At 34.8% G+C, this 18,857-nt stretch overlaps 1 protein-coding gene across 5 annotated transcripts in view; it reads left to right on the forward strand.

The window, feature by feature from the left end:
• Nucleotides 1-18,857, forward strand: part of LOC5567743 (protein spire) — a 581,954-nt gene that overhangs the window by 389,282 nt on the left and 173,815 nt on the right. For all 5 annotated transcript variants that reach the window (XM_021846470.1, XM_021846472.1, XM_021846473.1 and 2 more), the window contains one exon: nucleotides 18,407-18,537. In XM_021846470.1, coding sequence (XP_021702162.1) covers nucleotides 18,407-18,537 — 131 coding nt within the window. The remainder of the gene's footprint in view (nucleotides 1-18,406; nucleotides 18,538-18,857) is intronic.

Genomic DNA, 18,857 nt, shown 5'->3' on the forward strand with positions numbered 1-18,857 from the left:
GAAGAACAAACTTACACAGCTTTCACCCGAGCACATCTAAACAGTTTTAAAACAAAATGTCAATGAGTGGCCAACTCAGGGAGATTGTGTGGAACAGACGAAAAGGACAAGAACACATTGAACATAAAGTAATAGTGTTCTGTTGTCCACTCAATTTGCGATTGAGTGCAGAAAACCTGAATACACAACGCTCAAATTACTTGTATCGGTGCTGAAATTGACCGTTTTGGTGTCACAGAAAATGTGACACATTTCAAGGATTTGCAACGGCTGTCTTGATCAAGGATTCTTGTTTTCGACAGATCGAATCGATGATCATTATCAATCGCATGTTCCATTAGAGCCGTTTTTTTTAATTAATCAATCCTCTCAATCGCTCTTGTAGGATCGTTGTTTTAAAGCATATTTCTGCCAAACATGGCGGTGCTAGCTCCTGGCGTTTGTTCGTATTACGAATAAAATTTTGAAAACAACTGTTTCGTGAAATTTAATCAGGAACAATGATAAAAATCAGTTTCGTAAGTAATTTCTGTGGCATTATTATTAGAAACTCGATGCGAACTCCAGTTTCTCACACGGTAAGTGTTTTTGTAACTAAATCATTTGGTTTATTTGAATTTCACCATTGATTGTTTGACCCACATAATAAATATTTTTCTGCACAACTTAACTAAAAAACGATCAAAGTGTCGCTTATACCCCTATGCGTTTGAGCCCTTTATTTGTTATTCATTTACGAGAGGGAATAATTTTAATTTTACTGACTTCTTCGGCAGTCTAAAACCGACTGGTAGTCCAAAAAGGTGTTTATCGGTCGACCTCGAAATTTTGAATTAAGATCTAGTTTCCATTTTCTTACCAAAGAGCTCGATATGGTGAAAGCGTAAATCAGACCTTCTAAATGTTTTCGAACCACCATAAAATTTTGTCCAAGATTTTTCAAAAATCTTTTCAAAATTTTTGACAGGAATTCACATAGATTTTTGTTTTTGTCTATGATTTAGTAAAAATTGCATTCTTGATGGTAATACTAGCTGCAAAAGAATCCTTCTAAAATAGGTACGATAAACCTGCAAGTTTTAAGTCAAACGATTTAGAATCTGAGTAACTTCTCTAAGTATGACCTCATTTAGATTAAAACTGAGACTTTGCGTATCCTACTAAGTATGTGTCGAAACTACTATTGAGAATAAAGAAGCTCATTCAATCGGTCATAGTGTTTGTCCATGTGCCATTGAAGATTGTATTGTGCTGATACTTATCTGTTTTCATACTTAAATAGTCTTCAATTAGCTAATTTATGCCTTCCCAACTTTATATCACGTTAATTTTTCGAGATAGGTGTGATTTTTTCACAATATCTTGTATAATTTATTTTTTTTTTCACAATATTTTCAACAAAATTCAAATTTTTGTTCTACAAGTAGAAAACGTTGACTCTAAATTCCAAAATTTTAGTATGCATTTTATTGAATAGACATCGCTTTGCGGAGTGAAAGAGAATCTGCTTCTAAGCTTGGTGCCCAGACAATCAGAAGTCGCATAAGCATTTGCGTAAAAAGTCGTACACTTGTACAAACTTCATCATATCCGTACAACATTCTAAACGAAGTCGTTTGATAGCCGAGTTTTCTCGCATAAAATTCTGTTTTCTGAGTTCATTCGTGTAGTTTGTTTATCCCATATACACGTACAAAGTTATTCGAATTAATTCTTAGGAGCTGTCAAAACAACTTTGTTATCATAAATTAAGTCGCATAAGATTACAGATTAGTTTGCAATAAAATCGGTACACTCGCAAAATATGCACATATCTCCTCCACTTTTGAAGGTATAATGCATTTTGACTTCTTATACTACTTTATACATACGAGTACCCCCGTTGGTTTGACCACATTTAATCTGAACATTTTTAATTTGTACTCCGCTAATTTGCTGAACGATTAAAAATGGTTCAAAATGGTCATTTAGCTCATGGAACGGAGTAAAGAGAAATGGGACGCTCTAGAACGAAATGCAGAATCAAAACAAAACAGTGAAAGAGGTAACCAGAAACATGGTTCTAGGGTGACTATATGTTCAAATTAAAAATAAACCCCGGTGATTTTCATGAAGTACCGTACAAATTAGCGGGGGTGCACGGAATAAGCATCACATAACGCAAAAGGCTATTTTGTTATACGTACATCTTGGTTCTCTGGGTGATCTCAAAAGCACTACTCCTGAAAGTTTTGGTTTGTTATGTGACCATATTTTGTATTCGTATATTTTTTTACCACTTTCCAGAAATTTTACATATTTTAGGTTTTTTGTTCTGAGATCTGGATATGAATAGAATCGGATGGACAGATATAAATTATATTTATGAATTCTGATTTGCACACTGAATTTAAAGATCAAAATGAGAATAATCAGATGCAAATGAAATAAAAAAAATCTCTTTCGAATACTTGATAATCCATTCGAATGGCATTGTATAAACTTTGCAAATCATCAAGGGCATGTCTAGAAAAAAAATCAGGGAGCATTGAAAATGTACAATAATGTAAAATGTTCATGAATATATATTTAGTTAATCCTAGAAAGCTAAGTGATATTAATGTCAGATCACTATGATATTTGGTAAACCTATTTCTTCAAAAATTCGAAAAAAAAACGTCGAATCATGATTATGATTTGATTTAAAAGTTTTAAAATTTGATTATTCAACAGCAAACCATAACCAAAACTTAAAGCAGTACAAAATTAGCTTCTGATAATTAGAATCTTACCCAGCATAGAAGTTTTATTGGTAATTATTGATGAGTAGGGGGGTTGGGGCAAAAAGGACACCTTAAGATATATAGGTTTAAATCATGGTTGATTAGCACAATTTTTGAAGATTATTCCAGTGTAGGGGCAAGCTTACCTCTTGTTCTAAATGATGTTATCGATAGAATTCAAAAATATAAGAAACACATGATGATTTGAGATTTTTGAAAATGTCCCTTCTTATGACGTTTTTAAACGAGGCACGGGGCAAGAGTGCCACTCATATGGGGCAAGAAGACCACCAGAGCAAAATGCCACAAATTTTGTATATTATTTTTCCCCGTCTAAACGATAAATTCTAGAGGAAGTAAAGATAAAAACTGAGGGATAAAAGTTGACTTATAGTTAAAAAGTAATTTTACGAAATTAATTTAGTTCTCATCTTATTTAACTGTATCAATAATAGTAAACAATTTCAGAAACCATTTTGAATGTCCAAAATGGTTTATTTTGATTTTATTTAGTAGGAAACATTGATTTAATGTAATATTAAACAAGTAAAATAAAAGTTCATTTGATTTTATATGAGAAAATTGCGGTGTCCCTCTTGCCCCATAAGACATACTGTTTTTATATATGTAAAACTTAATGTCAAAAGGACTTTTTCGAAAAAATTTCCTCACAGCTACAGTATTGGACAACACATTTGCAACTTTTTCGATTTTCCATACAAAATGACCAACTTTGGTAAGCTAGATCTCAGTTATTTATGGACCGATTCGAATGAAATTTTCACAGAACATCAGATATAACTTTAATTTAAACATATATTTTTGAATAATTTTTCCAATCACGAGTTTATAAGTAATAACGGTTTGGCTAAAGTGTAATTTTCGACGAAAAATTCAAAACGTTTTATCTCAAAATCTGATAGCCCTACACAAAAACTGTCTTCAGCAAACTTATTCATCTCGTCAAAATCTACAACTTTGCTGAAAATACCATGAAGCTATTCCTTCAATATGTTTAGTTATGTCAATTATAAAAAATCGACAAAAAATTCACTTTAGTCAAACCGTTACTGCTTTTCAACTTGTGATAGGAAAAATCACTCAAAAATATATGTTTAAATTCAAATTATGTCTGATATTTTGTGAAAATTTCATCCAAATCGGTCCATAAATAACTGAGATATAGTTTATCAAAGTTGGTCATTTTGTATGGAAAATCGAAAAAGTTGCAAATGTTTTGTCCAATACTGTATATTAAACAATTGAAAATCATCAATACTGTGCGGAAAAATCAATATGTTTTGTATTTATTAGGAATCAACCCTGTTTTCCAGTCTTACATTCTTATAATATTTCGCATTTTTTGCGCTGGTGCGTTATAGACATTTTTCTAATATTTTGTACTAAACATTTTTGAGTGTACTATTTACACAACCCTCAATTAGTACTCAATTTATTCTTATCCTGAGTTTATCATCAAAAAATTGATTTCAACTACGTGAAATTAGAGGTGGCACTATTGCCCCGGGTGTCGCTCTTGCCCCATGCCCCCTACATTCAAATTTATCAAACAAGTTTATGAAAAAAAAACCTCACAAGACTTTGGCCTCAGGGCCCCCACTTTTTAAAATCCGGCCCTGGTCCAAGGTAACATTGCTTGCTGAATAATGGTTAGCTAAATAGAGGCTGTATAAAAAACATTTTAGCTGAGTAGACTATTATTCAGCTACCAAGTTACTTAGGTTGTGAGCAGAAGGCCGTCCCTTATTTTCCGAAAATGCGAAATGTTATAAGTTCGTCATTGTTAAGTGCTCGTTTTGGTAAGAAAAAAAATCAGGTAAAATTTGAAGTTCGTACGTGGACGCTAAGTGGTCCCCCAACGACCCTAAAGGTATTAGGTGTAGATGACCCCGTGCGCCAAATCGAGCGCGCTGCTCTAGTGCACGCAGCATGAGCACGAAAAGCCACCAGTAACAAATTGTCCTGCGCGCGTTGATAATCAGCATAGAAGTTTGTTTTCTTTGAGATAATACAAATATTACGTATCGCAAAATTTTCCAATTTTAGACCCCCTCTCCCTCCTTCTCAGGCAACAGCATTTGTATGGAAAATTTATTTTTTGTATGGATCGTAACACTACGGAAGATCCCCTCCCTCCCCCTGTTGTGTTACGTAATTTTAGAACGATCCCCATTTTGCTGTATTTTATGTCAGCCTGCAGTGTTATGAAGATATCCACAGTATAAAATATTATTTTACTTAAAATTCTATGCCGATTTTCAATTTGTTACTAGTGGCTTTTCGTACTCATGTTGCGTACACCAGAGCAGCGAGCTCGATTTGGCGCACGGGGTCATCTACACCTAATACCTTTAGGGTCGTTGGGGGACCACTTTGCGTCCACGTACGAACTTAAAATTTTTACCTGATTTTTTTTCTTACCAAAACAAGCACTTTACAATGACGAACTTATAACATTTCACATTTTCGAAAAATAAGGGACGGCCTAGTGAGCAGCCACACACTTTTTTTAAACAACTCACGTTATGAATTTTTTAAGATTTGAATAAGCTAATTGAGTGATTCCAAGCAACAGCACCAAAATTTGGTAAATTTTTTAATTCATTTTTTTCTATTGAGCTGAAATATTGCACAGTTTTGCAGTTCCATCTAAATCGTCATTTTCCGATATCAAATCTTCAAGTTGAGTCACGACTAACTTTTCAAAAGGGTGTATGTGAAAATGGTTCAAAAATATTCAAAAAGCTGCACAGCAAAAACGGTTCGTTCGATTGTTAGACAACTAAAGAAACAAAGTTAGACAACTAAATAAAGATTCCAAAAAAAATACACACAGTAAAAAAAATTTTTTGTTTGCATTAAAAAACATAATTTTTGACACAAAAACTCAAATATCTCAAAACCCTATCGGAATACCAACGTAATTTTTTGAGGGAAAACGGTCCATTATATTAGCTATCTACCATAAAAATTTGGTGATGGTAAACCAATAAACAAAAAAGTTATGACATTTCAAACATGTCACAATTTTCACATTTAGTAAAAAAAAAATTTTTTTTTCGGTGTAAATTATTACGGGAACCGCAGTTTGTTGCTGATTTTATTGTTAAGGGCCTTGCGTGAATTAAACAAGTCGTTTTCATGTATTCATTAGTATTATGTATATTATATGTATAAATATTATGTATATGTATAAATATTATATGTATATGTATATATGTATAAATTAAGATGAATTAACAGATTACACGAAAATAAATTTTTTTTTTTACCAGGATATTTTTTTTTTAGAGTATGATCGATGAGTTTCTAAATGTCATATATAAACTTTAAAAGTTTTGGATTTGGGCATGCGTTATGTGATCATGAAAACATTTTATTAATACACTGAGTAAATGGAGTACCAAATGTGGATTTCTCGTCAGTATAGGAAGGCCCCAAACTTTCAAAAAATTACCGAGAATTCAACAATGCATATATGAAGCTGAAATTTTCTACAACTCGTCTCACATATTGGGTGAATAGTCAGAAAATAATTCTGATATAAATTTCTTTGTCACAACATTACGAGACTCAAGTATAATCTCAATGTGACTGTTATGCGGTTATATTAAGCAATGTGACAAAACAACTTGGTATTTTTTCCGAACTTTCTAGAACAAACTCATAGATTTTATTAAGTTAGTCGAAAGTATTGATGAATTGATGATGTTCTACGGTGTTAACTCGAAATCGTCAAAAATGTCGAATGTGACAAATATGCAGCTATGGGCAGAGTAGTAGTAAAACAAAATGATAATTTTGTTAAATCTTCTTCTTTTCTGCGATTCGCCCAATCAAATAGTTCTTTTGCAGTTTTAATTGGATGCTCACGTTCTTTGGCTAAACTTGCTCTTGTGGCCATGCGCTTTATGGTTCCTCCAATAGCATCACAAGGACCTTTGCCATGTGACGTAGCAAAGAAATGCCATTCTGCATCAATTCCGTACTTTGATTTAAATTGACATAGGTTCGAAAAATTCTTACGGTTTTTGTACTGCGATGCTGCTCCATCAGACATGAAATATATCTTTCTGATTTCTTTATCCTTATCAACGCGTAAAAAGTTAATCATTTTGGCAATGAACAAATTTACAGATACTGAGTCGTGTCTTAAATCTTCGGAAATTACAATAAAACTAAAATGTTCAATTTGCGTACTTCCATTGAAATAAATAACGAATGGATGAATTGTAGCTTGTTGTACGTTCCAGTGATGGGACTGCACTTCATCTTCAATCACAAATGACTAAAAATTCACCATCTTGTAATGTATTTTTCGTATTTTTTAAAAAGCGGGATTGCTCTGTTTTAATAAAGTCGTGAGGAATTAAACTTTCTAATTTCAAGCAAAATAATGACACAAACTCATCTACAGGTTTTACAATAGTTTCTAGGTCACACCTATCCGTGGTCACCCATTGCTCAAATGATAACTGATCAATATAATTTTCTTCAAACTCAGCGAATAAAGTATTTTCCAATGATGAAGAATCTGGACAATCCGAACAAGATCGTAGATAGCAATTTGATGTTGTATTTTCACACAAAAGACTACCAGTTAACATTTTAATATCCTTTGATAAATTGATTCTTTTCAAACTATGTAAGATTAGGTTAATATTTTCGTGTGTTGTGCACACACAAACATTATGTGTTCCTGAATTGGATAGAAGCTTGCATTGCCTTGGACGAAAGCTTGCAAATGAGGAAAAACCTACCTTAATATTTTCGTTAATTTCCTTGAAGCGTGTATACGCTTCTTTCAAAGTAGTCATCATTAATCGTTTTTGGATTGCTTGACGCTTTCCATCTTTTTTTACAGATACATAATCTTTTTGGCCAGTCATAGCTCTACTTACTTCATCGTCTTCAAAATATTGAATTATTTTTTCTTTTGTCTCATCTGTTAATGAAGTACTCGACCAAGCATTTTTGGTTGCAAGACAGTTATTTTTTAATTGTTTTGCCTCTTTTGCTGTATTTCTATTGGTTTTGAACTCATCAATGGCGTCTTGAATAGACAACGAGCTTGGCAGCATCGACAAAATCAATAATTTTTCTTTCCTTGTCGTGGCTAGATTCTAGAACCTTTCCTTCATATTCATAATTACCTCATCGTAGTCTGTATTTTCCACATCCTCAGGTCCTAATTTGAAGAGGTTTCTTCGTACAGCTTCGTTGATTTCACGATATTTTTTCTCGGGATAATTGACGTAACCCATCTTCGTCCATTTAATCGGAGTCACTTTTATTCCAGCTATCCCTTCGTTGAAGCGTTCGATGTTGACCTTCTGGATGCACTCATCTTCTGATTGATTTGTTGAAACAGATGTCGCTGATGGTACCGTGGCAAAACTATCTGCACTTGGTACTTCTGGTAACTCCTCAGTTGTTGTCGGTGCATCTAGTAATTCCTCAGTTGTTGTTGTTTTCGAACTTCCTGCAACCTGATCCACCGATGATGTACAGATTGCCCGTTTGTCAACGTTTAAACGGCAGGACGTACAAATGCGTAAATTTGTATTCAATGTAGACATTGGAGCATAACCAGCCGCTTTCAGTTTATCTATGGTGCTTTCGGTGAGATTTCGTAGCTCTTTCGAACACTTTTTTTCTGCAAACGGCCTGCAACAGTTGAGAAAGCGACTACTCATGTTGCTCGTTAGATTTTAATAAACAAAATCACTTTTAAGTTTTTACTGACTAGTTTGGTGTCGTTTGCTTGACTGAAGAAAAGTTTTACAATTAAATTTATAACCATAGTGGTAGTATATTTTTAGCTTTTTCGTGAGTATGTTCATGGTATGTACCTATCATGTTTTTGATGTTGTTGAAGTTACTTGCTTTCTCCCAAAAATGATTAACAAAGTCTATTCTCTACCAAGGCGGGTCTATACCCAGGTGTAATCAGATTTTAACTTTGTGGAGAAAACCAGCGCCGAGAAAACCGACCTGCTTTACGTATACTAGATCACCTGGGTATAGACCCGCCTTGTTCTCTACGAGGTAAACTTTTTGCAGGTAAACTAGTCGTATACCTGTATAGAAAATTTTCTTTGTAGCTTTTGTCTTCAATATTAGATTTCTTATAGGTTTCTTTTATCAAAAGGTTTCAACACTATTGAGAGAATTTTTCTTCAGTTACGTACAATAAAAAATATGACACTATCAAGACTTTAGATCACAACACTGGATCGCGTCTAACTTTCTAATAGATGCTATAATAGTTATGAATAATTAAATAAAATATCATGAAAACAACTTGTTAACCTCATGTGGTACCCTTAACAAAAAATTCAGCAGCAAACTGCGGTCCTAAAAAAAAATTAACAATGAAAAAAAAATATTTCACTGAGTGTCAAATTTGTGAAATATTTGAAATGTCATAACTTTTTTGTTTATTGGCTTACCATCACCAAATTTTTATGGTAGATAGCTAATATAATGGACCGTTTTCCCTCAAAAAATTTCTTTTTTTTGGTATTCCGATAGGGTTTTGAGATATTTGAGTTTTTGTGACAAAAATGATGTTTTTTAATGCAAAAAAAAAAAAATTTTCACTGTGTGTATTTTTTTGGAATCTTTATTTAGTTGTCTAACTTTGTTTCTTTAGTTGTCTAACAATCGAACGAACCGTTTTTGCTGTGCAGCTTTTTGAATATTTTTGAACCATTTTCACATACACCCTTTTGAAAAGTTAGTCGTGACTCAACTTGAAGATTTGATATCGGAAAATGACGATTTAGATGGAACTGAAAAACTGTGCAAAGTTTCAGATATTTTTGAAATGGTCGATCAGAATCGACTTGCATGCCTCCGCGGAATCCCTCAATTGTAATCTTCAACACACATTCTTAGCATAAATTTCGGTGAGTAGATCAAATTAATTGTTGTGAAACAAAATTTTTATTATTAAGGCGAATTTTAGCACATTGACAAATGGCTAGTTCTTCACTTGAAGCGGAACAAAAATTTCTGAAAACAAGGCTATTTTTCCTATACGACTGTACGTGTTACAAACAAAAACCGAAAATAGATTCGAAATCAGCGGGACGAACTCTATTAAACCTATTGCAAAACATGGAATAAGTTTAGATTGTATTGCATAGTGTCATCAAAAGGATGGCCTTTAAGTCGAGTCTAGTACACGACACTGAAGACGGCCTTACAGTTGAGGTCGAAATACGCGTATCTGTCAAAGGATACAAACTCTAGTGGAATTAAATGGTATACAGGTATGTTCCGTTTTTATCAACACGATCGGCGATTTTCAGTTGACAAAAACGGAACCGTGACAAAAACGGAATAATTTTCTTTGACAAAATATTTTACTAATCTATCTATATAAATAAAAATGGAGTGGTGTTTGTATGTCACGAAATGGCTTACGAACGGGTCAGCGCATTTGAATGATAATTGTTCCGTTTTGTTCCTTAAGAGTTTCGACGTGTTCGTATGTATAAAACTCCCAGCATATTCACCGGAAAGGTAGGGAAAACGAGAGTGAACGGAACTGTCATTTTGTATAGGCCGATCCATAGCGTTTTTCTACAGCCTACTTGATGGCAAGACGAAGTTTGCCGGGACAACTAGTTTGAAATAAAAATTGCAGTTTTGTCAAAATAATACACATTTTCATCATATAAATCAGTGGTCCTCAACATACATGCTTATGCGGGCCACTTAGGAGTTTTCAAAACATGGCGCGGGCCACAAGGTGATTGAGAATTTATTTTAAAAATTTTCAATTTCGGGAATCTCTTGTAGATCAAGATCTTGACCAAAAAAAATACAGATAGTATTGTCCCATCAAAAAAATCAGACTCCAAGTAAATACGCGTTGGAGATATGTCTGGGCTCCCTGAAATCCCTCTTCTAATTTGGATGCTCATAAATCTTGAAGATAACACTGCTTCGAAGGAACAAAAATTTTATCAATAAACCGATGCGAAGATTTTAAGCGAAGAGAAATTTATAGACACTAGCAGCTAATTTTAAATCCTTGGCTCACCAAAGCTTTTTTTAATTCAAGATATATTCAAGAGATAGTGTCTCAGACAGATTTCGAATTATTCACAGGCTTGATAATACTCCGCAGCATCACCAGAGTTCAAAAGCACGCTCTAGACCAGCGTGCAATCTTTGTCTCTTGCCTCTTTGCAATCACAATTCCGCGAGGCCTGTTTTGTTTGGACGGGTCACTTAATAGTTATTTTAAAGTGTCAGTAAGGGTGAGCATAGAAGTAAGAAAAAAAGAGTATCAGCAAAAATCCTCGCATTTCGACGCACTCGAATGGTTTGAGAATTCAAGTTATGAATTTTGATTTGAATTTTTACTTCTAAGAAAAACCTCGAAACCGCCTTAGTTTTGCATCGAATAGAAACTTCTATCGCTTATCTGGTTATTCCTGAGCTGATAAATACAGTCTATTTTCTATAAATTCCTAATAAAACCCTACAGTTATTTTCTTAAATAATAATCATCAACTTTTGAAAACATAGTAGCAAAAACCTGAAGGTCGTAGACACAAAAGTCAATTTGGACAAATTGAGATGTAAAAATTGTGAAAAATAATAGAATCGTTCTGGTGGGCTTCGATCCCACGACTCCCGAACACCGTCGGCTGGTTTAAGCCGTAATAGACATGACAACCCTAGTTGCATTGTTGCAAAGACAAAATAATATAAGCCTCGTTATTTCTTCTATTTAACACGCGGGCCACTTCACATTAATATACAGAATGTGTTCGCGGGCCGCACAAAACCTTTGCGAGGGCCGCAGTTTGGTGACCACTGATATAAATGCACAGCATTGATTTTTAGGAGTTGTGAAGAGCATTAAGATTGTTCATTCTTATAGGTTCGTAATGAAAGTTGATTGCAGACTCCTATAAATCAATATGATTTTGTAATAAATCATTAATAGTTTTGGTTTTCTTAGTTAGAATTTCAATAGATGTAATATAGAATATCACAAGGTACGCCATCACAAGGTACGCCATATTTGTAAAAATAACTACAAGGAAGTGGGGCAAGCTGATCATTGTATTTTTTTTAGAAAGATTAAACAAGAAACAACTTCTTTTTCTACTGTTTATCCTCATCCTTCGGCGTCTTCTTCTTCTTTTTCTTCTTTATGGCATTACATCCCAACTGAGAAAGAGCCTTCTTCTCAACTTTGTGTTCTTATAAACACTTCCGCAGTTATCAACTAAGAGCTTTTTTGCCAAGGTACATTTTTTACATTTTTTGTCACATCTGATTGATAATTAAATGTGGAGTTATGTTGCGAAAGTTTTGCAAATTAAAATGAATACTTACGGTTTCCTATGCTTTGAATTGCCAAATTTAATTGTAAAATTATTGTGGTGATATTTCTTTTAAAGTTATTACTACCAACTGTAGCATGTTTGTCGACCCAGACTTGGTTCACTTTTGTTCGTTGACAGTTCAGTCAGGATGGAGTGATTCATGCTGGCGAACCGGTTCCGCTTTCTGTTGCCGTTCCGCTATCATTGCGTTTGAGCCTTTACGTTAGATCACAAATAGACAGGCAATAAACTAACCTTAAGTTCTAGTTTTTTGTTGATTTAAAATAATATTAAATACTAGTGGTCCCGTCAACCTTTGTTTTGCCATCAAGTAGGCTGTTGGAAAATGGCATGCAATCTCCTATACAAAACGACTGATTAATTTCCATTTTTTTTAGTTATTCCAGATAATTTTCCATATCGTTTCCTTCACTCAAACACGTCAGAACACTCAACCAATGCTATCGGGCCGTTTTTAAGGTGTATAAACACTATCCCATTTTTATTTTTCACCTTCTATAATCTTGGTATTAGATACCCATATTGATGTAATTCCGAACATGTTTTGAATTGGCCACATTTCTCGGGGCATCTAGAACCAACTAAATTGTGGCCATGGCAGCCGATGGTGCTGAAAATGCTTCCAGAAGCATCATCTTTGAAAATATTGAAGTGGAATCCACATATTGATATGGTTCCAGATATATTCCTAATTGGCCCCTTCCCCCAGGGCACCTGGAACCTACCATAAAGTGTTCAGTGCATCTAATAGTTCTTAAAATGCTGCTGGAAGCATCATTTTGAAGTATGATGCCACTTGCATATAGCTCCGAATAATATTTACATGATTGGTAATACTAACATAACTGACCATAACTTCCGGAACCAGTTTTATAAAAATGTCCATATTTCTGAAGATTTTCAACGAATATTAATGCGTCCGCCGGCATTTAACTTTCTATTAGTTCTCGTTTATAGGAAAATTGTAAACATCTATTCAACTTCACACCGCACAAAAATACAAGCGACAGAAAAAAAAGCCATTTGGACATGACCTTGGAAAATCCGGAATATTTCCGGTGTCCGGTAGCCAATATCCATGGTATAGTTCCTGACCAAATTTGCCGTCGACTGTTTCCGGATGCATCGAATTTCATCAATTTTTCATAAAGTTATAAGAATTTGAAATTAGGTAAAATTTTGCCTATCTCAATCATTTTGTCTATCCCCTGTAGATGCTCAATATGACCAAAATGTTGAAAATTCAACTCTGAAGCTATTAAAAAGCATTTCAATTGCTTTAAAATAAGTATTTAGTTTATATTCGAAACATTTTGAAAATTTTGAAAAATCAATTTTTGTGTGTTGATAAAAACGGAATAATTTGTTGACGAAATCGGAACGTGACAAAATCGGAGCGTGACAAAAACGGAACGTGATAAAAACGGAACATACCTGTAGTACTAAATTCGGTTTTTTCATCTACTTATGGCCTTTAATGTTAAAACTACAGTCAACTTTCCACAACTCGATTTTGAAGGGACCATCGAGTTAGGGAGGTATCGAGTTATAGAACACAAAGCCAATGCATATGCGGTCCAAGGGATCATCGAGATAGCCATGAAAACCAACTTTTACTATGGTTCTCTAACTCGATATCGAGATACGGAATATCGAGTAAGGGAGAGTTAACTGTATGAAAAACTTAAGTCACATCCCCCAAATGTGTTCATCTAGAGTCCTAGAAATTGAAGTGAAAAATTTGAGCGGTACCCGTCAACTCTAAGGAGAATTAAACTAGATAAACCGAAAGTCTTTCGTTAAGAAACATTAATGCTACACCTAGGGAAACTGAAATTCGATTTTCCTACGGGTTGAAATGGGCAGCTTCGGAGAAGAAGATTATTTTTCAAAAGTGATTCGATTTCGTTCAAATTTTGTGAGTCAAATCATTATTCATAAATATTAGACACGATTATTTTATTTTGGTTAGAAGGTGTCCTTATTTTGGTAGGGGTAGTCCAAAAACTGATGTATAAAAACTGACAGTTTCCCTAGGTATAGCTTTTATGTTTGTAAACGTAAAGACTGATGGATTGTTTTGGTATCTTCTCTATTCATTAGAGATCCTTCGAATCAGTAATGCAAGATAATCATCGCGACCGGTAGCCGAAAGTGTAATTTTATCAGTTTTGCCCGGCTTTAGGACATTTCGTCGAATGACATTTGGTCGAATGACGTTTGGTCGAATGACATTTGGTCGAAAGTACATTTGGTCGAAAGGACATTTGGTCGAATGGACATTTGGTCGAATTGCTTTGAAACATTTATTTTGGTCGAATGACGTTTAGTTGAACGGATACTTGGTTGGTAGTTTATTTTCAAATGGTTTATTGAAAGATTATTTGGTAAAATTGATTATTGTTTTCTAAATTTTGCAAAAATGGTAGGATAACGTATTCCTTTGAATAATCTGTTCAATAACCGTTGTTGAATGAAAAAATGGAGTCTTATTTTTAAATTTATGCATCTTTTTACTTGAAACTTGATGTAATGCCAAATCTAAAATTCTTTAATCTAATATTATTCAAAAGAACTTTTAAGAAGGAGTTTTTTTGTACATTTGTTGAAATATTAAGCTCTAGTAAATTTATTATTCTTTGAAAATATCTCATTCTTTGAAAACTGCTCAACAAGTTATTTTATTATTCAACGATGTGAACATAATGTTTTATTATTTATTATTCTTTTGAAATGTCATCGTTCTTCGTAATGAGCTGCTTATCTTCATCTGATGGAAGCTTTCGGAGAGAGTGTTCGGGATCTTTCTTTGATTTCCGGGTCTTGCAGCTCATGGACTTGGCTAATATTTTTTAATGCACAAATCATAAGTAAAACTGCAGGGAAAATTTGATTTAACTAAAACCTTTATGGCGAAGTGAATGCTTGGTGTCGGTAATTCTACTTATGGCCAATTGACTTATTGTGAATTCCAGCTTATAGAATATTATCCTCAAGCAAATATATGGCTTTGCTGACAGTGTTGATGACCTCGGTTAAATAACAGAGTTTGCAGTAGAACCTTTGAATTATTAAAAATGAAGATTATGCTAATTCTATGTATCGGGTAAGGGAAGATGAGTTGACTGAAGCGACAAAAGTTGGCTTGCTTCCATTTAAGACCAGCTTATCTCGAATCGCAGAACACGCCTGAACGAAAATGTAGCAGGAAACGTCAAACCGCAAGAGGCTGATAATATGTTGGGAGAGCGTTCATCAAATTGAATAACAAAATTTTGCTAATCACATTTTGATTGTTGGCAAAATAGCTGATATTTTTTCAATTATTCAATCACTCTTGCATTAGCGACAAAATGCTGCTCTCGACGATAGTCAGACGAAATGTAAATCTTTGTTTCCATACTATTTAGAATCGACCTCTATCCTTTCCACGAAATGTCCGTTCAATCACATATCTTTTGCTTTCTGCTGCAACTAAACCTTTTCGACCAAATGTCCATTCGACGAAATGTCCGTTCGACCAAATGTACTTTCGACTAAATGTCATTCGACTAAACGTCATTCGACCAAATGTCTTTCGACCAAATGTCATAGATTCGTTTTGCCCACATATATGGTAGATTTTCTTCAAACAAACTCATGGTCGTTTAGTCCCCCTTAGAGTTGAATGTTTCTGCTCGGAAAGATAGACAGTAGTGTTTAGAGTTACTGGGTGCGTGCTGTAGCTTTATGTGTAGGTGCCCCATTACATTGTGAGACCTTATTTGGTGCACTTCATTTTTCTTGAGATGTGTCTCACTGCGGTCTCATGCGCTCCACGTATTGCGGATACGAAAAGAGTATCGGTCCTTTATGTTTGTCCTTAAGTTATCATTGCAAATTATATCTGTATCGTTTACCAAAACGAATCCTTTCCATACTTCTAGTGTTATCTTGTGGAAATGCAGAGGACTCCTCGGCTTTACTGAAGCAAGTAACACGTCAACATTTCCCTCCCATCCCGATTCGTGCATTCGGAGGCATCCGGCGCCGTTATTGTATAATTATGAGAGCACCAGTAGTTACATATTGAGGATGCTGCTGACCCCAAGTAGGAAAAGAGCACCAATTTTTTTCCTTGCACTAATTTTCGACCCATCCATACGATATTCACATACCGTGTATGAAAATCCGAAAATTTTGCATAGATTTCTTGTAGGTCGATAAGTAGTGCTTTCCCTAGCGTCTGTTGGATCCCTGTGTAAGTATAGCTATTCTTGCACTAACGCAGGAGCAACTACGAGTGGTCAATCATGCTCATGCTAGAGTTGACGGATTCTTCTTAAATTTTTACAGTAGCATCTCTGGCCCAAATAAATAAATTTGGAGATTGTAACTTCTATATTTTCCATATAAAAATAGGCTAGCTTTGTTATCAACTTTGTTGAAAACTGATCGGACGTCTCAGTAATTAGAATTTGGTTTACATCCAAACTAAAACCCCAAAAAGTAGAACCGTTTTATCTTCTTAACATGTATATTTGCGGAGAGCATTACATTTGCTTATCTAGCATCCAAGATAGCACTTGCAAATGTACTATCTATATCATCAGTGTTAAGCAAATAACTATACAAGTGCCAAAATATTATACATTTGTTTCCACTCATCAATAGTAAATCTTGTATCTACATCCTCAAGATTCCAATAGATCTATGTGAAGCAAACAAGATGGCAGTTATACCTTTATATGATAATTTTCCTCACCACATTTTGTCAGCTTACATAGTTAGCCTAGTTTCTGAATTTTCCTGCGTCAAGTCGCGGGACCACACTTGTCGAGCTGGGCACTCCCTAGAAATCTTCAACTAACGCAAATAGTAATAGTTATTCGTAGCCTCCACGCAAAAACACACATATGCACCACCCGAAAGAAAGAAGAAACACGTTTCTTAATTGGTAATTTCGTCGAGCACGCAGCCTAACAGAAGATTCACCACAACCCGTCGATGTTTGCATGATTTAATTAACATTTCTGGAGTGCGCGCAATAGTTTTTTTTTTTTGCTGCCTTCCGTTCGTTCCTTTTATGTGTCTCTACAATGCCGTTTATTTATGCTCTCAGTTACTTGAACTCTTATGCCGCTACATGCCTCTGCTCGCAAACATTCAGATAGGTACCGTAGTTTTTGGTGAAATTGATCATTTTCACAATTTTGTCTAATGTTATATAGGTTTTCTATAATACTCCAACTCAACAAACTAAATGCAGAACAATATGTACGATGGTGAACTTAACGCAACATTTCTATTGAACGTGATTTTATTGCTGAAAATTATTATCTATATAAATAAAAATGGAATGGTGTTTGTATGTCACGAAATGGCTCACGAACGGGGCAACGGATTTGGATAATTCTTCCCCCATTTTGTTCGTCAAGGGTTTTGACGTGTTTGTGTGTATAAAAGTTTCAGGATGTTCACCGGGAAAGTAGTAGAAACGGGACTGAACGGATCTGTCATTTTGTATGGGACGATTCATAGCGGTTTTCAACAGCCTACTTGATGGCAAGACGAAGTTTGCCGGGACCACTACTTTAAAATAAAAATCAATAAATCTTATTGCGGGGTGAAATCAATCACCCGTTGAAGTGATAATCGTCGGTTTTAAAAACAGTTAACAGAGACAAATTTTTGGTTCCAGAATCCGGATATGTCAGTTTGGTCCTTACCACTTCGATATTTATAAAAAATATAATGATTAAATTTCGCGCTAGACGCCTAAATGTAGGCCATTTGCTATGTTTTTTTTAATTATTCTAAGAAAACTGTGTACCTTAAGAAATTCTTACAACTTTGGTTGACAAATTTTTAATCGGAGATCTTTTAAAGGTATTTGCTTAAATTCTCAGGTTTCTGGCACGTGTGAATCCAGATTAGGAACGAATAGTTTGTGAATGACTATTACTGTTCGTGTGACCTATTGATTAATTTCACCCCATTTTATGGTACCCCCGCTTAAGTTCGTTTTTGTATGGCATTTGCTTGTTACTTGGCTTAATTTATTTCGTTTACATTCTTTCTGCAAGTCAGGAGAAATTTCGCTCTCGTCGCGCAGCCCAAAGTCGGTGTTTTCTTCTTGCATAGTAGCAACAGCAGCATCAGCAGCAGCAACAGGTCGTAAACTGAGCCTGCTAATGACCCTTTCTCTTGGCTTTTCCTTCGACTGACTTGTAGCGACTTACGTTTTCCTTCCATCGCTTTTATTTTCAGGCTCGCTTCTGGATGCAAGTGGTAGACGAACTGCGGCGGGGAGTGAGGCTGAAAAAGATCAACTTCTCCCGAACGCCGATCGAGTACGAACTGACGCCATACGAAATCCTGATGGAGGACATCCGGTCCCGGTGAGTGTGTTTTTCATTTTGAATCGTATTGATATTATACTGAGCGATAAATGACAAAAACGCAAAACTAGTTTTATGTAAGAGCCTTATTATTCGCTCTTATTCATGGATCGCTTTACTGACCAAAGCTGAATATTTAAGAGATTAATGGAAAAAACCTTCTAGCAATCTCTTAGAAAATTGTTCTCCGAATTTTTAGTTTTTTTAGAATTTCTTTCTCATATCATTTATAAAACTCTTTCTTAACTTTTTTTTAACCGGATATTTTCGTGTACCTTTTATCCCATCTTACTCTATCGTACAGAAACTTTACGATGCCA

The sequence above is a fragment of the Aedes aegypti genome, chromosome 2 (genome assembly GCF_002204515.2).
Source record: "Aedes aegypti strain LVP_AGWG chromosome 2, AaegL5.0 Primary Assembly, whole genome shotgun sequence".
In the NCBI taxonomy this organism is placed as follows: Eukaryota; Metazoa; Arthropoda; class Insecta; order Diptera; family Culicidae; genus Aedes; species Aedes aegypti.